General features: G+C 36.3%; 1 protein-coding gene across 5 annotated transcripts in view; it reads right to left on the bottom strand.

The window, feature by feature from the left end:
- Positions 1-277: 277 nt before the first annotated feature.
- Positions 278-22,562, bottom strand: part of BOLL (boule RNA binding protein) — a 40,856-nt gene continuing 18,571 nt past the window's right edge. The window contains exons 5-12 of one of the 5 annotated variants that reach the window (XM_085227585.1): positions 21,757-21,832; positions 18,266-18,393; positions 17,205-17,276; positions 16,177-16,224; positions 14,574-14,702; positions 12,989-13,063; positions 6,135-6,267; positions 278-4,612 (exon numbers count right to left, since the gene is read on the bottom strand). In XM_085227585.1, coding sequence (XP_085083711.1) covers positions 6,244-6,267; positions 12,989-13,063; positions 14,574-14,702; positions 16,177-16,224; positions 17,205-17,276; positions 18,266-18,393; positions 21,757-21,832 — 552 coding nt within the window. In that variant the 3' untranslated portion in view covers positions 278-4,612; positions 6,135-6,243. Of the gene's footprint in view, positions 4,850-6,134; positions 6,268-12,963; positions 13,064-13,832; positions 13,894-14,573; positions 14,703-16,176; positions 16,225-17,204; positions 17,277-18,265; positions 18,394-21,756; positions 21,833-22,562 lie in introns of those variants that run through there. The other 4 variants (XM_085227583.1, XM_085227584.1, XM_085227586.1 and 1 more) reach the window with 4 other exon arrangements.

Here is a 22,562-nt window from a genome sequence, read left to right on the forward strand (position 1 = left end):
TAACTAAAACAAAACACTGGCATTTAGCAGTTCTTTTTCTGTAAAATGATTTGATAGTCTTTTGTCTATAACTTAGAAAGAAATTTTGTGAAGAAACCATTCTGAAGTCTCCTCGGCCGCCCTCCTCCCCCCTTTAAATGCATCTCTTTTCTTCTTCCTTTGCAGGAATAATTTTGAAAATAAAACAGGAACAACAGCCTTGTCACACATGTCAGAGCAGAACAGCCAGCTCTTTTGGATTAATATTTACCTTCATACTCCAAAAAGTTTAATCAGATAGATGACAACAATGGTTTATTTTAATGACTGCAGAAGCACAGTTTAATGACAACAGTTCATCAATTCCAATCTTAACATTTTTCTATAACAGATGAGTTTAAATTACTCATCTGTGCTACAATGAACAAAAAATGACAATTAAAACAGTAGATAGGGACCAACGTATATGCATTAAACTCCCAGTTACCAAACCAGAACTTTGTGAAATGCTAAAAATCACTATTTATTCTATTTTTAACTGCTATATCGCACACAGAAAGAGCTTTGGTTTTGTAAAGCTGCTAACAATTCTCTGAGACCTACACATGTATTACACATTTTTATCTATGCACAACTCACTTAACAAGGCTGCATTAAATACATCTTCTGTACCTGCAATACAGTATCAAATATAACAACTGTGATTATATAAAACCACACATTTTAGAATGTGTTTTTAATTATCTGATTAAAAAACAATTAAATATACTTTTTTAAATGTACACACTTATGTAGACTACAGCTCCATTGGTGAACAGAGACATAAAATGACCATGTGAGGCCCTCGAAATTAGTTTCAGTATTTTCCAATTATTTGTGGCTCAAGAAGTCCAGGGTGGCCTGGTAAGATGTGCACTTTCTCATTACATCTCAGGAGCAATATTAAACATTGATCAAATAAGAGCCACATATTACTGTTCTGCTTTCTGTATTTCCATTCAGACTTTCTACACTAAAACTGTATAGGATGGTACAAGTGTATCAAGACACTGACATTACATTTTTGATCTTTAATATAATGATCCACAATGTGCATCTTTTAAAAAGGAAACAGAAGTGAAGAAAATTGTATACCACGTGCATTTAAATTACTGCAGCTTTCAACATTACAAAGCCACAAACCCATTTTACTGTTATTTTTACACTCAAAAACATTCAACTATTTCACAACCATACAACTTCTTACATTTAAAAACTGCTAAAAACAGGAAAACATTTTTCGAAAGCCATGTGTTCTGTCAGCTTTTGTTCAGTTTTGTCTGTTCAGTTACTACTGGAATGCAGTTTCTCAGTGACTATTTTGAGAAATGAATATCAGAACAGAAATAATCAAATGTAAGAATGCAAAAAAGAGAACAGCTTACAGGAATGATGAATAGACTTCTAGTACTCAGAATCAGAAGCAGCAGGAACCCAAAACATTAAGGAACTAGAATATTCTACTTAATGCATAAGTGAATCCCTGATCAAATACATAAAAATACAGGAGAGCGATAACTTTTGTAGCTCTTCTGTACGCCTAGGGGTCGTTACTGTCAACTCAGCACAATGTCAGAACTAGCATTTTGCCGTGGATATGTAATTTTAAACAAACAACAATCACTAGAAATACTGTGAAAGCTAACTCAGTAGAAAACAATACTGGCAGGGTCACTAAACTCTCAGGGAGTGAGAATCAGGGTGTTAATTCTGTTTGCTAATATGTGACAAGTAGTGCGCATCCAGGGAACACAGTCCTAATCTGCTCCAATCCCTCTTAACATATGTAAGGCCTTACAGCTACAGACAGGAAACTGCAGAAGCCCAAAGGAAGCACTGCTGTTCTCCAAACCCCAGTATCTGCACTTAACTGGATGACTTCAGTAAAGAATCACCATATTACGATAACTTTAAATGGTAGGAAAGTAATAGTGTAATGTTTAAGAAATAAAAAAAATGCTGAAAGCTGTGATGTCAAAATAATGCAATTTTAGGCACTTGTGAGAAAAAATTATACAGTTCATTCTTAGTGCATCTCACCAATGTATTCCTGCACAAACTACAAAAGCTGGTTACTGTGCCTCCATTGTGTCTAAGGAAGGATTCAACTACAGGAAGCCTAGAACTTCACTTCCTACTAACCGGTATTACGCCATCATTGTTGGCAGACATTTTAAAGAAAGATAAGTCACAATGTCATTGGAAAGCTTTCAATATTTCAACAGTTACTGGCAGCTCCTGGAGGAACACCAAATATTAGTTTTTTTGTTTGTTTGTTTGTTTTCCCCTCTAGAGGTCTCAGATCAAATCTAAACATTGTTAAAAAAAAAAAAAAGGTGACATAATCTTAACAAATAACATCTCCAGACAGAAGTTAGAGAGCATGTAAAAGAACACCTGGGAATACTTCTGTGCCCAATGCTGAATATGCTTCCAAATGATCAAGTTCATGCACGAGATAAAATGAAGTAAACGTTCTTTGAAACAAAGGCCAGGAAATCAACTCATTTATCAATAATCTACCATCTGTCCCAACAAATGGAAATAAATGACATTTTTATATGCATTAGATGCCACTTCATCCGATAGATGGACAAATGACTACACTAGAGTCGTACAATTTCAAGCAATCAGTTCAGAAGACTTCCCCAATACAGTACTTGCTATGAACTTGACCTCTTCCATCTCTAAGCCATTTTAGAAACAGATAGGTCCTATTCATAAACTGAAACAGCAAATGTCAAAAATAAGGATTTAGGACTAAATATTCTCAGCCTTGAGTCAAATGAGTTCTTGTTTCATGACAGAACAAATAAGGCTCTAACAGAACACAGCACCTTCCTTTGATACCTTCCGAGCCACGCCAGCATTTACAACAATAACACAACTATATAGAAATTCTTCCACAGAAATGAATTACTGTTAGGATCCATCAACATTTCTGAAATTTTTATACTGATGAATTCTAAAATCTAATTCTAAAATCTGTATCAAATAGAAGTCAGCTGGACAGACATTTTTGGCCGTACAGATTGGCTCAGAGACAGGACAAGCTACAGCAACTATTTTCCCCCTCAAAAACTGCAAACAAGTTGGAAGTATTTGATACTTGTTGGGTACAAGTTTCTACAGTAACACTTCTTTAAAAACAAATGAACAAAAAGTTGAAATCATATTGCCTAGATTTCTTTCCACCTAGCAAAACACGGAAAACCCCTTCAGCAAACATACAACCAAGACAATAAATAAAATGACAGTATGTGGCACCTCCTTTCACATAATTCCAAACCAGTGTAGGAACATCATCTGACTCCATCTTTTTTCCTGCATAACACAAAGAGATGCTATTGGCTGTCAGAATCACCGTTATGGTATTTACTTATTACACACAGTTCAGTGGCTGACAATAATGCCCACTGTGTAGGATCCCTGAGTGCTTCAAAAACAAAAGAAATAAACAAAAAACCACCACAACAACAAAAAAGCAAATTTCTACAGAGAAGATAAATTAAAATACATACATTAAATAAAGTCATCATAGATTCTTTTTCCTATTAAGTCCAGTGAGGCTGTATCTTTGAAGAATGCAAGTTTTACAAAATACAAAAGGTATTCAAGGGGGTGAGGGGAGAAGGAGTAAGTCACTTTCTGCAGCTGAGGACAGAGAGTGTTTCATCTCCACTCACGATACTGCCAAGGAGTTCTTAAAGCCTTACTTCAACAACAGAAAAATTAAAGGCAGTAAGGGGAAGTTTCTAAATGGTCTTGTCAGAGAATTAAGTCGATTCTTGTCTTTTTCTATAAATTAAAACGTAGCAGAAGCCCAAATATATTGTTTTCTGTGTACAAGAAAAACCTCACCCTCCCATGAAAATAACCAATCATTAAACTAGCGGTTCAAACTTTCAAGTTATTACCCTCCGGCACTAAAATGACACACAAGTGAAGATATCTTATAAAAGCAGAGAATTTTGATTGAAAAAAACAAAAAATCAGAAATAAAAACTATTGCAATACAGATTTAAATAATCACATTTTAATTCATAGCAGGTATATGCTGTTAGTCCGTGGGGAAGATGGCGTTTCCACCTTTACTAACAAATCTTTTAAATCTATATATTCCAGAAATGAAAAGTAACTTTTCCCTTGAAAAATGGCATATTTTATTAAATCTATGTAAGTAATCCATATCTAAATAGTATGCTGTATACTAGAAATTACAATTTTGTCCGTGAAAGTACTTTTATTAAGAAAGGCTATAAAGAAAAAAAAACAGTTTTGGGTGTTTCCCTGTCCAAACTGCAAAACCAATTTTTCTTCCTTTACAAAAGCTAACGGCATTTTCATTTAGGCATATCCAGGCAAATGTTACAAGTCAGGAACAACACTTCCTCCACGTGATAGGAACATCAGCAAATGGGATGGCTAAAAATCTATTTTACAGAATCTGTAAGTAAAGGTGGTGTAAGAATTTTATCTTCCAGTCTGTAATCTTTTCTAGGATGAAAATGGGGACTTCATGTATACCAAGGTTTCAGACTCACGGAGATAGTGGATGTGAAAAATTTCTTCTCACAGAATGCAACCTTGATTCCTAAAGAGAGAGGAAAAATGCCATGTTGTTTCCTCTAGATTGAGCTGCATCTGAATTATTACATTAATAATGCTCTAACAAAAAATAACTGTTCATTTTGATATTGCATCAGCAAGACAGATGTGATTCAAAAAGTAAAGACAAACTTCTATTAAGGATATAGGTGTGAAGCTGACAGTGGCAAAAAGAACCTTCACTTGAGAATAAAAACACTAAATGAGTTCAGATTGAATTTACCTAAAAAAAAAAAAAAAGGTTCAGTTAGCCTTAGTGTTTTTATAATGTTATCATGCAAAACCATTTAACAGATTCTATATATGTATTCTCTACAAAAGCTCAAAACTCAGCTTAGCATTAGGTATTCCTAAGAACTGTTTTAATTTTATATGTTATATAAACATATAATCTGATACTTGAGCGCTTCAACATAGCTCTCTGCAGCCTTTTTATCTTTCTTTTGTTATTCAACTATTAACACTGTCCTCTTCCATCAAGCTCTGCAAGTTTCCTAACACTATCAGTAGTTTCCTAACTACTATACAGTAGTTCTTATATTCCTATTAGGATATTCAATCAACATTAACCTCAAGATTTCAGTTTATTACCATCTACTCAATCTAAACCCTCTTGTGGATTTCCACCCAAAATTCTAGGCTCTCAGGCTGTCTAGTACCAGCCTTCATCTAGAACCCATTTCAATCTTGCTTATGTCAGCAGAACTTCAGTTCCAAAATATTTTTTTTTACTCTTCCTTTAGCTTTGACTGCTATAAAAATATGAATGGCACAAAATGTTTTCTCCTCTGTACTGCCACGTCCCAATGTAATGGTGAAGGCTTAATTTCACACTGGTGGGACTTTTAAAAAGTCATATCTGGGGACAAGTTTTACAGACATATAAGCAGACAAAAAGTCACATTTTAAGCACATAACAAGCCCCTGCTATGTACTGTGGGGCTGTTAAAAGGTTGTCACATAACAAAGCAAAATAAATTACTTTAACATAGGTAAAACATACATTTTTCCCTAACTTCATCTTGTTAAAATACTCCATTTTTGAAGAGAAGTAAATAACTCAAAGCAGCACCTTTTTCACAGTAAGAAATATGGTTGAGCACTTGCCACAGAGTATAACTCCACAAATACAAATCACCATATATATCACAAAATAATAAGAGGGAGGAAAGAAATTACACTGCTAATAATGGAAACTTAAACAGTTTCATGAACAAAAATCATATACCGAAGAGCTAAGAACTGCCCTTGTTGGAAAAGTAACCCACAGATGCACTTAACTTGGAAAGTTGAACAAGAAAGAAAATAACTATGGAATGAATATACACAGAACTATCTCACGAATTAATTATATGAATTACATTATGTCTGTTTTACATAAATATCAGAACATTTACAAATATGCAAAAAGCAGTTAAGTAGTACCACAGATTATGTTAAATTCTCCCTTAGAAGGTTTTATTGTTTAGCTATTTGTAAATATCAAGTATTACAATGAAACAACTGACCCTAAGCTTCACAACAGGCAGCTGCTAGCTGGTATGTTGATGATCTCAGCCACACTGGAAGGACTGGACAAGAAAATCAGAACAGGTACACTAAAGCTGCCCAAAGTGCTTAATAGTGAATGCTCCACACTGCCTGTAAAGAGAGAGAACATACAGATCAAAAAAAAGCAAAATAAGCCACTGAAGTAGAATAAGAACAACCTATTAGAAAAATACAAGTTTGCTGAAAGAACACAGCAGGAAATAATGTGAGACAAAACATACCATCTGCAACTGGCTATGTTAATATAAAATTAACAAGTATGGTTTTGGTGGAGTTCAACCTACCCCTGTAAGGAGCAAGAGAACATGCTACAGTTGGGGACAAACCTTTCGTTAATTGTGTGTGAGGACAACTTCTGTGTTATTCATGCTTCTGAGACAGAAGGAACTTAAAACAAAAGCTTTACCTTAATTACACTACATGTACCAATGAAAAAAAACTTACTGGACTGAAAACATACTTTATTTTTTGTTGTTGTTGTTCCAGATGGAATGCCCTAAGTGCACAGGTTGACATAATATAAAATTACTATACTTTTTCCAAAATGATTACACTAAGACTTCCATTTTAAAAGATAACTTAGGTATAAATATGCATACATATATACAACTATATGCTTATATAAACATACGGATATTTATGTACATTATATGCACGCTTAAAACACATTCTAGCTTACTACTGCAAAGAAAAATGCTACTGCAAAGAAGTGCTCTAAGTTCAATTAAATTTACAGAACCATCAGTATCTGAGGCTGAGGTGTTAGCATCCTGCACCAAGATAACCAGAAGGTGTATGTCCACAAATACTAGTTCTATTACATACCAAATGAATGCCCTAAATTCTGTTCTCACACTGGAAGATCTTTCTTTGGTTTTTGAGTTAGAGGAAATGCAATTATCTGCAATATCCAAGTGAACAACGTTTGATGTTTCTAAAAACATTTTCTTACAGTAAATATAAAATCTCATTGAAAAGCTATTGAAATGATTGTAGAGAGTAAAGAACAAAGCGGTGACAAAAACCAAACACACAAATCTGAAAACCAAATTATGTTCTGCTATTGACAGGTTCTTGATTCAAAAGCCAGCAAACATCACGTTCAGGAAAAAAAAAATAAACCAACAAAACAAACAAAAACCCCTACGTTCCTACTTTTGTACCCTTCTATGAATTTCTACAAGATTTCCTGAAGGGTGAGCTTAAAATTAATTAATACCAAGGCTCTGTGCTCCATTCCAGTGTCCAGCATTTTCAGTTTCCAACAATGGGATTAGGGAAGACCAGCTGGCTATCAGCTAAAACTGTGAGGATGGACACAGAGGTGAAGTAGATTAATTTATGTCCCCTTACAGTACACTTTCAAGTTCAATAAAAGAGGAAGCCTCCTAAGGCCCTAAAACATGTCCCACAGGAAGACACCATATCATTACATACTTTCAATGTTGGCCAAAATATTCCACTGGATAAAAATCATAGGGGCAGCAAAGATACATCCCCTATAAAGTTCACAACAGTTGGAAAAAAAATGACTGAGAAGAAATAAAAGCATGAAATAAATTAACAAAACCTATTCTCCTATCCACTCCCACATGGCACAACTTTTTTCTATCTTCACTCAGTTTTTGTAGATGGTAACAATCAGCTCCCTGTGCCTCATGAGTTTGCCTTAGAATAATTTTCCCTGGTCTGGAACCAGAATTTCAGTCTTCCCTTACTGATGCTGCTGTTACCATAGACTACACAGATCTCCCAAAGACAATTCCATATCTGCCCTCTAGATGCAATCAAGCACTGAACCCCTTATTACAAGAGATAATACAAGATTTACAGAGAGAAAAGATGATCAAGAGGAGACTACTAGTATACTATATTCAAACTCAATATTGGTATTAAATACCAAATTTAGATCCAATTATCATTTACTTTCAGAAATTGGGCAGTTTTATTCTCGTTTTAAGAGCATTCCAAATTCTGTACCAAAAAAGTGACATTGGGAAAATACTATGTAAATATTATTTGTCACAATAGAGAAAACAAAGAACAAATTGGAGCACCACCAGACCTGAAGCTCTGTTAACTGTTAAATAAATGCTTTACAAGACGAATGAACAGAGTTCTTATACATTCACAACAGCAATGGAAACACTGGCTCAGAAGCGCATGACTTTCTTCCTTGGTAAATATTTCATAGGCTTTGGTTGTTCACCTTTGTGGCTTCATTTAAAATATGACTGCAGTGCACACTCTCTCAAGCTACATTTGAAAGTACTATGTTAACAGTGCCAAAACTATCCAGACAGTGTCTGTTAGCCACTCTCACCATGTGACTTAAAGCTCCTAGCAGGAATAATATTAAAGCATCTGTTTAATCCTAACAGAATTCCTATTGCACTGGAGACAACAAATTACTTTCAATGCAATACCTGTATTTTAGAACGTGCCACCTCTTACAAGGCCACTACTAATTATTTTTCAAGCAGCAAAGATACATTTGATGGTATATTTTACCAAGAATGCAGTCAGCAGGCAGTATTTTTCTGCAGCTGTGAAGCAGGTGGTAATGATATAATCACTCAATACACAACAGCCTGCTCTCAACATTTGCTCTTTTTTTTCCAATCTCTGTTGAGTGTCCAGCCACAGAGATAGACAACACCAGCTGATACATGCATAGCATATTCAAAACTATGTGAAAAGTTAAAGTGAACGGAGAATTGTGTTCCAGAACTATTAGTCACTAAATATAGTTAAAAGCCAAACAAAAAATTAAGAATTGACATGATCCTGTAATAAATAAACTCATCAGAATTCTGCCAGTCACTATAAGGTTCCAAAGATATTTGTGAAGCTGTCTGAAACCTTAGAACTTAGTTTCAGTTATAGTCTCTAATAGAAAAATTCAGAGAAAACAGATGAGATTGAGCAACAAATACAATGAAGGAATGGACAGGATTAGCTGCTCCAAGCTTAATCAAGCTTCAGTCTGCACTGCTAACACAAGTACTTGCTCCACCCTATTCCAAACTTCCAGTGTAAGTACAAGAGCTTGTACAATTGCCTGACAAACTGGTCTGAGTAATTAACACAAGTTTAAGCTAGTGCATTCTGTGCAGTGGGAATGAATAATCATATTTAATAATATCAGTTCCCTGACCTGTTTTAACACACTGCCACACAAAAACTTGTACCAGCACAGGAAATGGGTGATATGGAAAAAAGATTGAGTTCCTGGGTTACACCAGCTTCAGCTGTGTGTGAAATTACTGCTAAAGCTGTGAAAAGAGACATATATAACACTGCATCACAAGATAAATGAGTACGAGCTCATTTCCTACGCCACGGTAACTGTTCAAACACACTTTACCACACACAGACATACCCTATGGTCAATTAACATGTCATCACTTACTACTAAGTAAACTACTTTGCTATAAGGAAAAGCCCTGGTACCGTGCTAGTTACTATGCAAGAGAAAGAGCTATCTCATGTTACAGATGTGTCTTGCAATTTACTTCACACTACCTTGCTCCTTAGGGCTAGGAGAAACAGTAAGTCAAGTAGCAAGTAAAAAGCTTCCTTCTGTGTTTGATACAGTAAGGATGCATTTGTTTTTTATTCTGAGAGTACTGATACCGATCTTTTCTTTGTTTTAGTGTCTTAATATGATGAGAAAATGGAATGTAAACTGAATATTATAGTCACTATTATGCCCACTTTCCTTAAGTGTTTAAGTGTATGAATTACTCAGGATTACTACTCCTGATTTCATATCCAGCCTATATTTTCTTTTTTAAGTTGGAGTAATTACATTTTATTTCCAGGCAACTCTTAATGTTACAGCCCCCTCTACTGGCTATTTTAGTAGATACTGTTACACAGTAGTCTGGAAAAAGATTCTTCTCAAGAGAAACCTAAAACAATACAGGTGCGAGGATTGGAATAGTCCCTATTCATTGTTATTTGTAGCTGGAGCAAGTATATTCACTGAAGAAATACTGCTGTATCAAGTAAATCTACTAAGACATTTAATCTCTCCTTATGATGCGAGACCTAGGCTAGATTCAATTTCACAACTTTTGGTAACATCCTTAGTGCTGTTCCAAAAGTTGTGCCTCCTGTTTTATTATGCTGGCCCACAACATCAGAGGTAGATGTGGTCTGGCAGTAAGGGCTGGACCTTCCCACCAATATTACATTTTATTGCTGTGTGACAGATGACAGCAAAGGGGCAGTCTGACATGGTGCCTGACACAGAAGAGTATATGAAGCAAAGATAAATTACTGAATTCCTCCTCTTGGAAAAAAAATGGCACCAACACTCATTGATGCTTTGCTGAACATTTAATGGATGTGAGCACAGTGAGAAGTAGGCAGTGCATTTCAGCAAAGGCAACAGCTAATTATCTCTGCTGGTGCAGAATTTTTACATGTGACACACATGCTCTCATCCATCACTAGAAAAAAAAGATAACTAACTGTCATAGAACTATAGAATGGGTTGGAAGGTACCACAAAGATTACCTAGTCCCAGCTAGTTTCCTGCCACAGGCAGGGCTGTCAATCTCTAAATCAGGTACAATATCATGTTGGCCAGGTTCTTATCCAACCTGGTTTTGAACATCTCCAGGGAAGAGGCATTCATAACTTCCCTCAGCAGCCTGTTCCAGCATCTCATCTTTCTTTCAGTGGAAAATTTCACTCTCACATCTAATCTAAATTCCCCTTATTTTAGCTTAAAGCCATTCTCTTATGTCCCTTCACTACCTACTCCTTTCTGCGCATAAGCTCTCTTCAAGTTCTGGGAAGTTGCAATGATGTTTCCCCTGAGCCTTCTCTTAATGAAGTTGAACAAGCCCAGCTCCCCCAGCCTGTCCTCACAGGTGAGGTGCTCCAGCCCTCTGATCACCTTTCATGGCTCTCCTCTGGTCCCACCACAAAAGCTCCACATCCTTGTCATGTCTGAGGTGCCAGACCTGGATGCAGTACTCCAGATGGAGCCTCCTAAGCAGAGAGGGACAGTCCCTTGTCCTGGTGGCCTCTTCTCTTTCAGTGCAAGCCAGGATGCAGTTGGTCCTCTGGGTCACGAGCACACACTATTGGCTCACGTTATGTGTTTAATTTACCAGAACCCCCAATCCGTTCTGATGATGCTACCCTTACAGGAGTTCTCCAGAGTGTATTCATGCTTGGGATTGCCCTGACCCAAGTGCAACACAATACATTTGCCCCTGCTTAACCTCATTAGGTTTACATGGACTGTTTTCAGGCTCACTCAGGTCCCCCCGGATAGCATCTCTTCCTTCTGTTGAACTAAACAACTCCCTCAGCTTGGTGCTTTCTGCAGACTTGCTGAGGGTGCACTTGATCCATCATCTATGTCAAGATGGAACCCTGGGGGAAACCACCCAAAGTTGGCCTCCACCTGGACACAGAGCCATTGACCACATCACTCCTGCTGTGACCTGCCAACCAATTCTTATCCAAAAAATAGTCCACTCTTCTAACACATCTCTCTTCCATTAGAGAGATGAAGATGTTGTGTAGGACCATGTCAAAGGCCTTGCAGAAATCCAGGTATACAACACCAGTTGCCATTTCTTTGCCCACTAGTGCAGTCACTCCATTGTAGAAGGCTTTGGTCAGCCACAATCTGCCCTTGGTGAAACTGTACTGGCTGTCTCAGATCACTCCCTTGCCTTAACATGTCTTCCAGGAGGATGCGTTCAATGATCTTTTCAGGCACAAAGGTGAGGCTCACTTCTGTAGCTCTACATCTTCCTTTTTCCCTTTCTTAGAAGTGGGAGTAGCGTTTCCCTTTTTCCAGTCACCAGGAACTTAACCTGACAGTCATGATTTTTCAGATATGATGGAGAGCAGCTAGGCAATCACACCAGCCAGCTCCTTCAGGACTCTGGGATGCATGTCATTTCTCCCCATAGACTAATACACATTCAGTCGCATGAGATGGTCTCAGACTTGCTTTTCTCTTGACAATTGCTACCCCAGCCTCAATTTACTGGTTCAAGGATACAAGGCTCAGGAACGTGAGATAAATGACAAGTGTGGCTGCCAGTGAAGACTGAGACAAAGAACTCAGTGAGTACCTCAGCCTTTTCTATACATGTTGTAGCAAGATAGTGACTACATTAAAAAAATAGTGCTTAGTAGCTGAAAATTTGCTCTATTGAATAGTAATGCTGTGGTCCTTGTATCTGTTGCAGTTTCCATGGAAATAAGTTACAGAGCAACCTATGTAATTTAGGCAAAAGTTTTTCAAACTGACACTCAAGCAAAACCTTGTATGAGGTGATAGAGAAAAATAACTTTTTAGAATGCCCATTCAGAATCAGAATTGCACAGAGAAGACACCTGAGGTGATCAATCTAAACAGTATTCCATCCTGTTCTAAAACTCCAGCTTGCCATGACACAAGGTGCTTGCTTAATGCTGTAAGCAATGACTTCAGTTTCTCAAGATAAAGAGACAAAGAATTCATAACAATAATTTTCTCTCAAAATATACCTTCATTTGCAGTTCTCTAATTCAAGTATCACAATAACTAGTCTTTTTTTTTTTTTTTTTAATTTCCACAAGCAGTTTCAAAAAAAAAAAAAAAAAAAAGAGTAATCTCTATGCCTTCTCTGTAAGAAAGCCTCACGCGAAGAAAAAAAAAAAAATCACTTTCTCTGAAGCATTACCATTTTCTTTAATTATTAATCCATTAATAAAAGACTCTGATCCTTTCCCCTCTTCCTGACCCCCTTCCGAAGACTACCATGCTTACTTTAACTTGCTTAGTTTGACTCACAGGTGCAGGCATGGCTATAGCATTCTGGGCAAAAGGCTGGTGAGGGGTTGCTTGAACTCCATGATCAGAAAATGGCTGGAATAAAGAAGAAAAACAAACAAACAAACAAACAAACAAAAAAACCAAAAAAAACAAACAGAAGTGAGCAGAAAAACATATATTTTTTTATTCCTGAAAAAATTCCACACTAATTTAGACCCCTTAATACTTCAAACTGTGGTCTAACATAAACATGCAAACCATAAACAACTGTTCAGAAACTGAAAACTCAATATTTAAACTTAACTTTGATACAGCGAGGAAGACTTAAGTAAATATAATTTATTTAGATCATTGTCAGGTCTTCATCTCTAAGCTACTTTACTTAAGTAAGTGCCAGAAAGCACTTTTGCAGTACAAATCTAATTCACTCAGCTCTAACTGGAACCTAGTTTAAGTGTGTAATAATGTTGGGAATTCTGTTTCAGACTATTTACACTTAAGTAACACAAAGGCCTCTCTTCAAATTATACATTGTCTTCTGCAATTCCACATAATGCTTCTTTTAAAACTAGCAAATGATACACCTGTGAACTAAGAGCACGAAATCCAAATATTCCTTAACTAATTTCATGTTTTTCTGCTTATTGTTCCTATACTCTAAATTTCTCTCTATATAAATTAATAACTGTTTGATTATATCTGATTTATGAAATACAGGAGGTAAAACAATGACAGTAGGATTCATGATTATACATTTAATACTGACATTTATGCATTTTATAAAGGGAAAAAAACCCCAATAACCAAAGCCTTGTTTTATTCACAAAGAATTTTTGAAATTATGTGTATCACGATTTCTCACCAAAGATGTATGGAGTATCAGTTTTGGGACTTTTCTCTTGTAGCAATAAAATTATCTTCAACTTAAAAAAAAAAATACTTGATTACTGCCCTAATTTACCATTTTCTCTGATATCCCTGTTAAGGAGAACTGAATTAACAAAGCAGAAGAATAGCAATTATTTGTAACACATCTTCAATTTTTTAAAATAAGACTTTCTGTAGCCAATTATTGTCATTTTTCATACCCAACCATAGCCTTATTGTACGTAAGCAACATCTTGAAATTAGAACAGCTATGGATACCAAAAGCAAGAAAAGCATAGCAAGGAAGAGCAGAAGAAACTGAGGTCACTCAACTACTCTTAATTCACCCCAGTCTCCAGAATATTCAGGAACTAGCCTATATTTATATGGAAAAAGTATGTAACAAAATTGACATTCTTTGAGTAGATTAATTCACCATTGTGATGGACTCCTGTTTTGTTTTTTATTTTCAAATAAAATGGTTTGACTATCCTTTATACTGCTGTCTGTCAGACACCCTGTGACCCTCTAAGGTACTCCAGAATTAAGGCATCCTCCTAGAAAATGGAAGAGATACTCTAACCATAAGACAATTCAAACCAACTAGCACAGCAGCAGCGGGAAACTAGAGAAACAGTTGACCCAAGTGCTCTGAACTATCTGTGCTAAAACTTAAGTGTGTTTTTCAACTGCAGATAAATGCTATGATTAAGAATAAAATTGTTCATAGAAATACCTCAGGAACTGCAGCTTCCACTAGAAGGAAAGGAGAAGGTACACAACCACCTTCTTGAGCAATCCCTACTGGCTGATAAATAACTTCAGATGGGTGCAGATAAAACAACGAAGGTGAAGAGGTTGGAGACTGAAATAAAACACAATGCTTCCATAAATCATTTAACTCTTGCACTTTTTCTAGCAAGTCTTGTTTTACTGTCATTTTTGCTACATATAAACAAGTTAAAAGTCAAAACTTTGAATGAAAGTGTCAAATTTAGCTTTGCTAATCTAAGGAAACTAGCTGATGGGAGTACTTAGTGAAGTTGGATAGCAGTAAAAAATAAAGACGTCCTTTAACCTCTTCTTAAAAAGTTTTTCATATTTCATTTAGATTTTCAAGAACATTGTTGGAAAAATCCTAATCTGTATAGAACAGACACTGTCAAAATCATATACTACAGTTCATAGAACCATAAAATGGCTTAGGTTGGAAGGGACCTCAAGGATCATTGAGCTCCAATGCAGGCAGGGCCACCAGCCTCCATATGTAAAACTAGACCAGTTGTAATTCTCTTGCAAAGCGTTAAGTAAAAAAAATATTTTCTCTTAAAATATGAACCACAATAATTTGAATGTTTAAGTTTACCCATGTCTATGCACTGAAAGCACTAAACCACCAGCACATCTTTGTCTTAGTCAGCTAGCTATCTGAACAGACCTTGCATTTTCTCTCTTTACACTAAGAGAGCAGATTCCCAGAAGAATCAGTCAGTCTGTTATCCTGAAAGAGCTAAGCCTGAAGTCTAAGTGCAGGACTGCCTGATCCCATTGTTCAAGAGAAGTACCCTACCCTTTGTTGGCAGCAGGTGCTACCAAAAAGGGATCCAAAATTTAGAACAATATAACTTATAATTGATGGACATCAAACCTAACAATTTGGCACTTAGATTTCCAAGCAGTCAATTGATACTCACAGTGGAAGTGACCATAATAAGAACACGACTGGCCAGTACTAAAGTTATAAAGACACATTTTAATAGTTCAACAGTCTGGTTATTCTTTCAGCTTTAAATTCTAAATTCCCTCAGCGACAAGGTTTCCATATTAAAAGACTCTGCTATACAGACCAGAAAATTGTGAAGTATATCCCCCACAAAATATCACATTCTTTCTCCTACTTCAAGGGCCTGGATCTAATTTTGCCATACTTGCACACCTACCAGCTTCTACTACCACTAAACTAGTAAAATGTCAGTTGTTACCAGGTAATGAGCTAGTTAATATTCATTTCTCCTATCAGGCATAACGTAGTAGTTTAGACTCACTTCTGAAAGTCTCTTTGATAAAGTAATAAAAACCCCTTGCCAAAGGAAGAAAGGAAGATGCCTTCCTTAAAAGAAGTTTACACTTTTGTTTCAATAAGTTCTACATTTTGTCTTCTGTTCTACCAGTGTTGCAGATAAATTGATAAAATATAGCTATTTATTTCAACAGTGCTGCAATTAGTAATTTTTGCATTTGATTTGCAGACAAACTTAAAAGCAATTTGATAAGCACACCCTACCTTTAAACTAACTGGAAACTAAGGGTAAAATGCTAGAACTACAAACGGTGTTTACCTGTGAAACAGACCACTGCCACTGACTTGGAAGACACTGCGTTGGTGCCTAAATTCAAGGACACAAAAAAGATATTACTTACATAATTAAAAACGTACGTGAAGACATACACCTTCCTCACGTATTAAAACCAAAAACATCCCAAATCTTCATTCCAATCTTACTAAAAGGAACAAGTATGATTTACATAAACCCTCAATTCAAGAATTTTGTCTACTACCACTCAGTGGGGCATCTCATAATAATGAATAATGAAGCATCTAAGAAATGTGACTACTTAAAAAAAGACACCCAATACAGTTAACTTTCCAGTATACAGGACAAATTGCCTAAGCTCAGCAGTGGGCTGCCAAACTGATTAAGGGACTGCAGAATAGACATATCAGGATAACAACTGAAATGGCTTCGCTAAGCCTTAAAAAGGATAAAGGAGTCATGATGTAATTATTACTGGCTACAAGTACGTATTGGGAGAGTATAAATATGAGTAAGTCAGACTCAAAGGTGTTCAGAGCACAAGAGTTGACAAACATCTATTAGAACTTTGATAATTCTCAATACACAAAAAGAAGAATAAAAAAAATACAAAACAAAAGCCCCTAAGCCTTTCACCAGGAGAAAGATCATCTACTGGAAGAGGTTGTCCAGATAGGATGTAAAATCTCTCTTGTTGGAGTCTTGCAAAATTGAACTGGACAAATTTTGGAGATCCTCCACCTAACCAGTACTGCTCTGAGCAGGAACTTGGCTTAGAACAATTAAAAAGTCCTTACGAATGATACTAAGCCGGTTTTCTAGCAACCAAGAAGATACCAATTTATTCAATTTCCATATAACTAAATAGGAAGGTAGAAACTGTACTCTATGGGGAGGGGGAGAAAAAAAGTCTTCAATGAAATTGGAATCTGTTTTACAGAATTTTTTCTTATTTTTCGAGAATAAACAGTGCTGAGATTGTGCTGCAAACAAAACTGCACAGCTGACTGGAAAGAATACTGCTGCTTTGAAACTCATTTGCAAACACATACCTGATAATGGCAGGTAGGAGGCTGATAAACTGGTTGCGTTACCACCACAGGTGAGCTGGAAACAGTGCGTGACTTGAAAAGACAAAGAAGTTACAAGTCAATGCAGCAATTTCATCATTTGTCGCTTCTGTTAAGACCCAATCTTAAATACTACATGCAGAATTGTATCTCTTACTCTTTAAAAAAAATGGACTGACCATATTTTAACCTTCATTTAGATTCTTCAAGATCATTACTTGCAAGGGGGCCTACATTACAGATGAAGCAAAAACTTGTCTTGTTATCATAGTAAGAAGTGCTTACTGAAATTAGTTAAGCTCACCCATTATATCCTGACTATACATACATTCCTGTAATAATTTTAGACAACATAAATTATCAATGATCTACTCCTATCCCCTCATAGTCCCACTCCTATCTTCCATTTTCCAAGTCCTTTCCTTACACCAGCCCCAGCACACATCTGGTTGGGCAGTGATTCACTTTAAGGAACTGAACTAGCTGGAAACTTGCTTTTCTTTTTTGTAGGATCAGAAAAGCATCAGTGAAAGAAAAGCGTCAATCTCCCCATACCCATTACAGCCAGTAATTAATCTACTGCATTCTTCCTCCTAAAATAAGCAGCTGCATAATCTCAGACAGACAGAAGGAAAAAAAAGGAGTATGGATGGAACAGTGCATAAAATTAATTCAGTTTTAGCATTGAGTTCTCCCTTTCAAGATGTTGGCCACTGCAGCTAGGAACACCTCACTCATGGAGCAATAATAAATGAAGCCAACCAAGGATCATAAGCACCAACAAATCCCCAGTAACAAAACTTCTGGAGCAATGACCACACTGATTCTGAATGAATTCTGCCCCGTTCAGTCACATCAAAGCAAAGCCCTCGCACATAAGAACAATAAACTTAAGTAACATATTTTTAATCTGAATACAAGAAGGAAACCATTTAAATACCAAAGATAAGGTGTAGCTGGAGAAACTGGAAGTAGAAGACACTTGGAAACTCTGCATTCACCACCTCAGTAAAACATATATAGAAAAAAAATCGATTACTTACTGGCCACGGCTGTTGAACAGAAGCAACTTCAGGAGTATGAAAATAAGCCACTCCATTATGGTAAATATAAGGATATCCACTTGAAGTTGTTAAGTACATTGTACCACCTTCTGGTATCACATTAGAACCTGAAATTATTTTTTAAGATGAGTTACTTAACAGTATTTGTTGATCAATGCAAAAGCCAGAAAGAAGAAGGAAAGATCATTTCTGATCTTCAGAAACCCAAAACATTCAAAGGAAAGAACATGGGAAAGAGCGTGTCTTGTGCCACCTCAACTCCCTCTCAAACAAAGAATGACAGGCTGATGCTGGGGTAGATGGGAAGGGGTATAGAAGATAACATGCATATTGATTACTAAACACAGACAACTCCAATTACCAGCAAATATTTTTTTTTTATAATCTTCAAATGTCCAAAGGTAACTTCACATTGTGGGAGATTTTCATTGGTAACCTCCACATACTCATATTTAGCTGAAACAGGATCCAAGCACTAAAAACAACAGAAGGATTTCATTATAAAATACAACCTGATTTCTCAAAGCACAAAAATTGTGTGATGGCGCATTTCCTGACAAAAGTAAGAACAGATATCCAGATGTCAGCAACAAAGGACACTTCTCAGCAATGTTACCACTACTGCACAGGCTACAATGTTCTAATCTCAAAGCACAGTTCCAACTGTCCAGCTCTCTAACAGATACTGACAGTAAGCTTTGTTCAAATAAGGAGACTTCCATTCCTAAGCAGAGGTTGCTTATCTTCCTCAATCACTGCTTTTGGGATCACCTGGAGTCTGCTCCTGTCTGCATTTTGTGGGTAGGTAGAAAGAACATCATGTAAAAGACAAGTTTTGGTATGAATTATACACGATGCAAAGGAAAAAAAAAAGTGAAGGAAAAATTACTCCATAACCAAAATGGAAATGTTGAAATCACATTTAACATGCAAAACAAATAAATCAGAAAAAACACAAGATGGAGAGCATCATCCCTTGCGCCTTCCTTGCAAAGGTAACTGCATCGGAAAACACCCTTTTATGAACAGATGCTGAGTGGACTGCCAGAATGATAAATGGAGCCCAAAAAGGACTATGATTCAAACTGCCTTCATAGATGCTAGGAGTTTGACTGACCCCTTGAAAAACCCGAGGATGCTTGTTTTCAACAAAACTGAAATATTATCCATTGAATGTCATATGCTAAGTGATTCTTAAGAGAGTTAAACAGATGTGAGAAGAATCAGAGACTGCCTGAATTCCATTAAGCAACCTAGAAAAGCATTCTTGTTATCTCAAATGAAGAAACCAAGAGAATTCACTCATCAACTATTCTATCCACTTTGCCAAGTACAGAGCTCTTAGTGGAGAAAAAAAACATCTTACTAACTGAAAGAAAAGTTTCTCTATCAAACCCAAATTCACTGCAACAGAAAAATAGAAGAACTTGGAGGAGACAGAGCTAATCTGAAGCTTAGGAGATCCAATCACAACTTTACTGCAGGTACTTGAACTTCTTGAGATATGTAAGCATTTTCAACTATAATCTGTGACTATTTTAAATCAGACACCTGTATTTGGGACCATCCTGAAGTATACACGAAAACAAAAATCACCTACTTACAACAAGCGATGGATGCACTTTGCACTCCATTTAGGTAACTGCTCAACTGAACCAAGAGAAACTCAGTGCCTTGACTAGAACACGATCTAATCTTACATCAGATTTGCATGGCCTTAACTGTAAGATTACTAATCATCCCAACATGGTCAAAGCTCTTCACAGAAAAGGTCCTGCGATAACAGCAGAGATGGAAATTGCCCTGCTGAACAGTAGGGGAAGACAGCAGCTCAGTTAGTTGGGCTGGAAAAGACTGATAAATGAGAGTATCAAAGGAATGATCTTTTAAATTCTGCTAACTAACACAGAGCTACAGTGACACTGTGTGTCTAGATTTTATGGCTTAACAAGCCTCCAAATGATCGAACTATATTCATGACTAAGGTGAGTGGGTTGAGCATGACAGGAGATAAACTCAAATTAGATCCCAGAATGCGTATCTAGATGCCAACTGGATCTTCTAACAGTCTGATCATAGGCACACTGGGCAAAAACATCAGGAGAATTAAGTGATACGAGTCCAGCAATGCACTTGAGAATGTTCACATGAAAGACAAAAAGGGAAACAAAGCACTGCAAACTAACAGACCAAACAACAACAACAACAAAAAAGAAGAAAAAAACACCAACTCCAACCAACGAAAAAAACAAACATAAAGCCCCAATCGAACATGTAACCCCTTGATGATGGCTGAGCAAAGATCACACAACTATTTCCTAAGCAAAGAAACAACATAGCAGGAATGAAGAAATTCCACATTCATTTAGGGCAAATCCTACTCTACACAGTTAAGAGGGAGAGTGATATACTTATGCATACAGGAGTACAAATTTCCTTTCGAGTGGAAGTATGTCTGCAGCAACAGTAGTAGTGTGCATATGAAAGTACGTGCATATGAATTATCTCAATAGAAGGACAACAAAAACTAAGAAAACTTCAGAATTAAAACTAAAATTCCACAGAATTGACCTCAAACAGAAAAGGTTCAAATGCGTGTGTTCCCCCACTCCCCGCCAAAAGGTACCATAAGACAAACAGTGAAGTACAAAATTACACTTCATTCGCTTCTGCATTTCTAAAGTAACATATTTTACTTCTCTGATTTTATTGACATTACTGAGGAATAACAAAATAACATGTCTGGCTATATAAAAAAGCTGGCAGTTCTTATCTTCAAAGTTAGTGGTTTACACCTTTTGCAATTTATTATGGAAACAAAACAGTGCCTAGCAGAAGGCAACGGTACGTTATCTAGAAGGAAGCCTGTAAAACGGAAAGATCACCCCCACAGAACTTCTTAACAGCATACTTGCCCAAAGTAACAAATAGTCACCTGACAAAGGCAGCTGACCAATAGTTCTCTCTTGTATGTTTTCAGCTTAAATAGTTCTCCGCCCGAGAAGGAACCCTCAGCAACCCTGCCTTTATTTTAAAGCAAAAAAACGCCAAGAATTCAACGGAGATTGCAAACATCCACTCGTTATGGTTCCTACTGAACAAAGCAAGGTGTAGTGGTTCTGATGGATTTTGCTACTAACTAGTAATAACCCAGAGAACCAGGAAAACCTGCTGAATGATTTGTGAGGGCAGTGTTTAGATTTGAGGTCCTGCACCGTAACTAGGAGAAGATTCCATTCCCCTTGTCCCTACATAAATAATCATTCCAAGATGGTAAACAATATATTAAAGAGGAGAAAAAAGTTCTGAAGATCAATCCTGAACATGCCAAATCTGGACTTCTCCACTGGTACGTATTTACTCCGTGTTCTGTCTACAGCATTAATGCAACGTATGATCAGGCATATCTTGGTTAAAAATGAGATGTGCAATTACATCTATTACAGACAAGTGTGAGTGAATATACATACGAGGAATTCGTGTTTGCTGTTTTCTTATTGCTGGTCCAATATTCAACTTCTTATCCTTGTAATTAAGTTTTTTAGCCTAGAATTTAAAAAAAAAAAAAAGTATTCAGTATTCATAATTTTTTTTTTTAACATAGATCAAGGCATTTAAAACAAAGAACAACAAACAGAGCCACTGCTTCTTATTTAGAATGCATCTCAATAAAACAAGAAACACATTAGTTCCTTTTTTAACCTGATCTTAGACTTCACGTACTTAAAAGCAATCATTTCTTATTTCAAGTACTCCTTATTTATCATAGAGACATTAACAGATACCTATCATTCTCAGATTTTTGTTTGTTCAACTCTTCTCCTCAGTCATGTTTCTACTATTTGAATAGAAGTGAACATATTTAGAAATGGACAATTTTAAGTGTAAAGATTAAACTTATTTTTTTCATAATTACAACACTGTTTTACTAAAGATGAGAACAAGTCAATAAAAAGAACCAGAGCATAAGGACTGAAGGTAATAAAAAGCTCAAATTTTATGTGAGACCTGGAAGTGCCTTGAACTTTATATTTTGTTAACCTGGATATAAGGAAGGTAAAGTAAATAATAAAAATCCAAAAATAGATATCCTAGTAAGATTAAATCATAACAGAATAGCTAAAAAATAAAAATAAAAAAAATGCTAAGTACCAACAAGTTATATAGTCTTCTGATTCCTACTCAGTCCTAAATGCTACCCTACTACACCACGATGTTTTCAGTGTCAGGTGTAATTTCTCCAGTAATTATTTATTAAAGAAGAATATAGAAATAC

The sequence above is a fragment of the Meleagris gallopavo genome, chromosome 7 (assembly GCF_905368555.1).
Source record: "Meleagris gallopavo chromosome 7, MGAL_WU_HG_1.1, whole genome shotgun sequence".
Taxonomy (NCBI): Eukaryota; Metazoa; Chordata; class Aves; order Galliformes; family Phasianidae; genus Meleagris; species Meleagris gallopavo.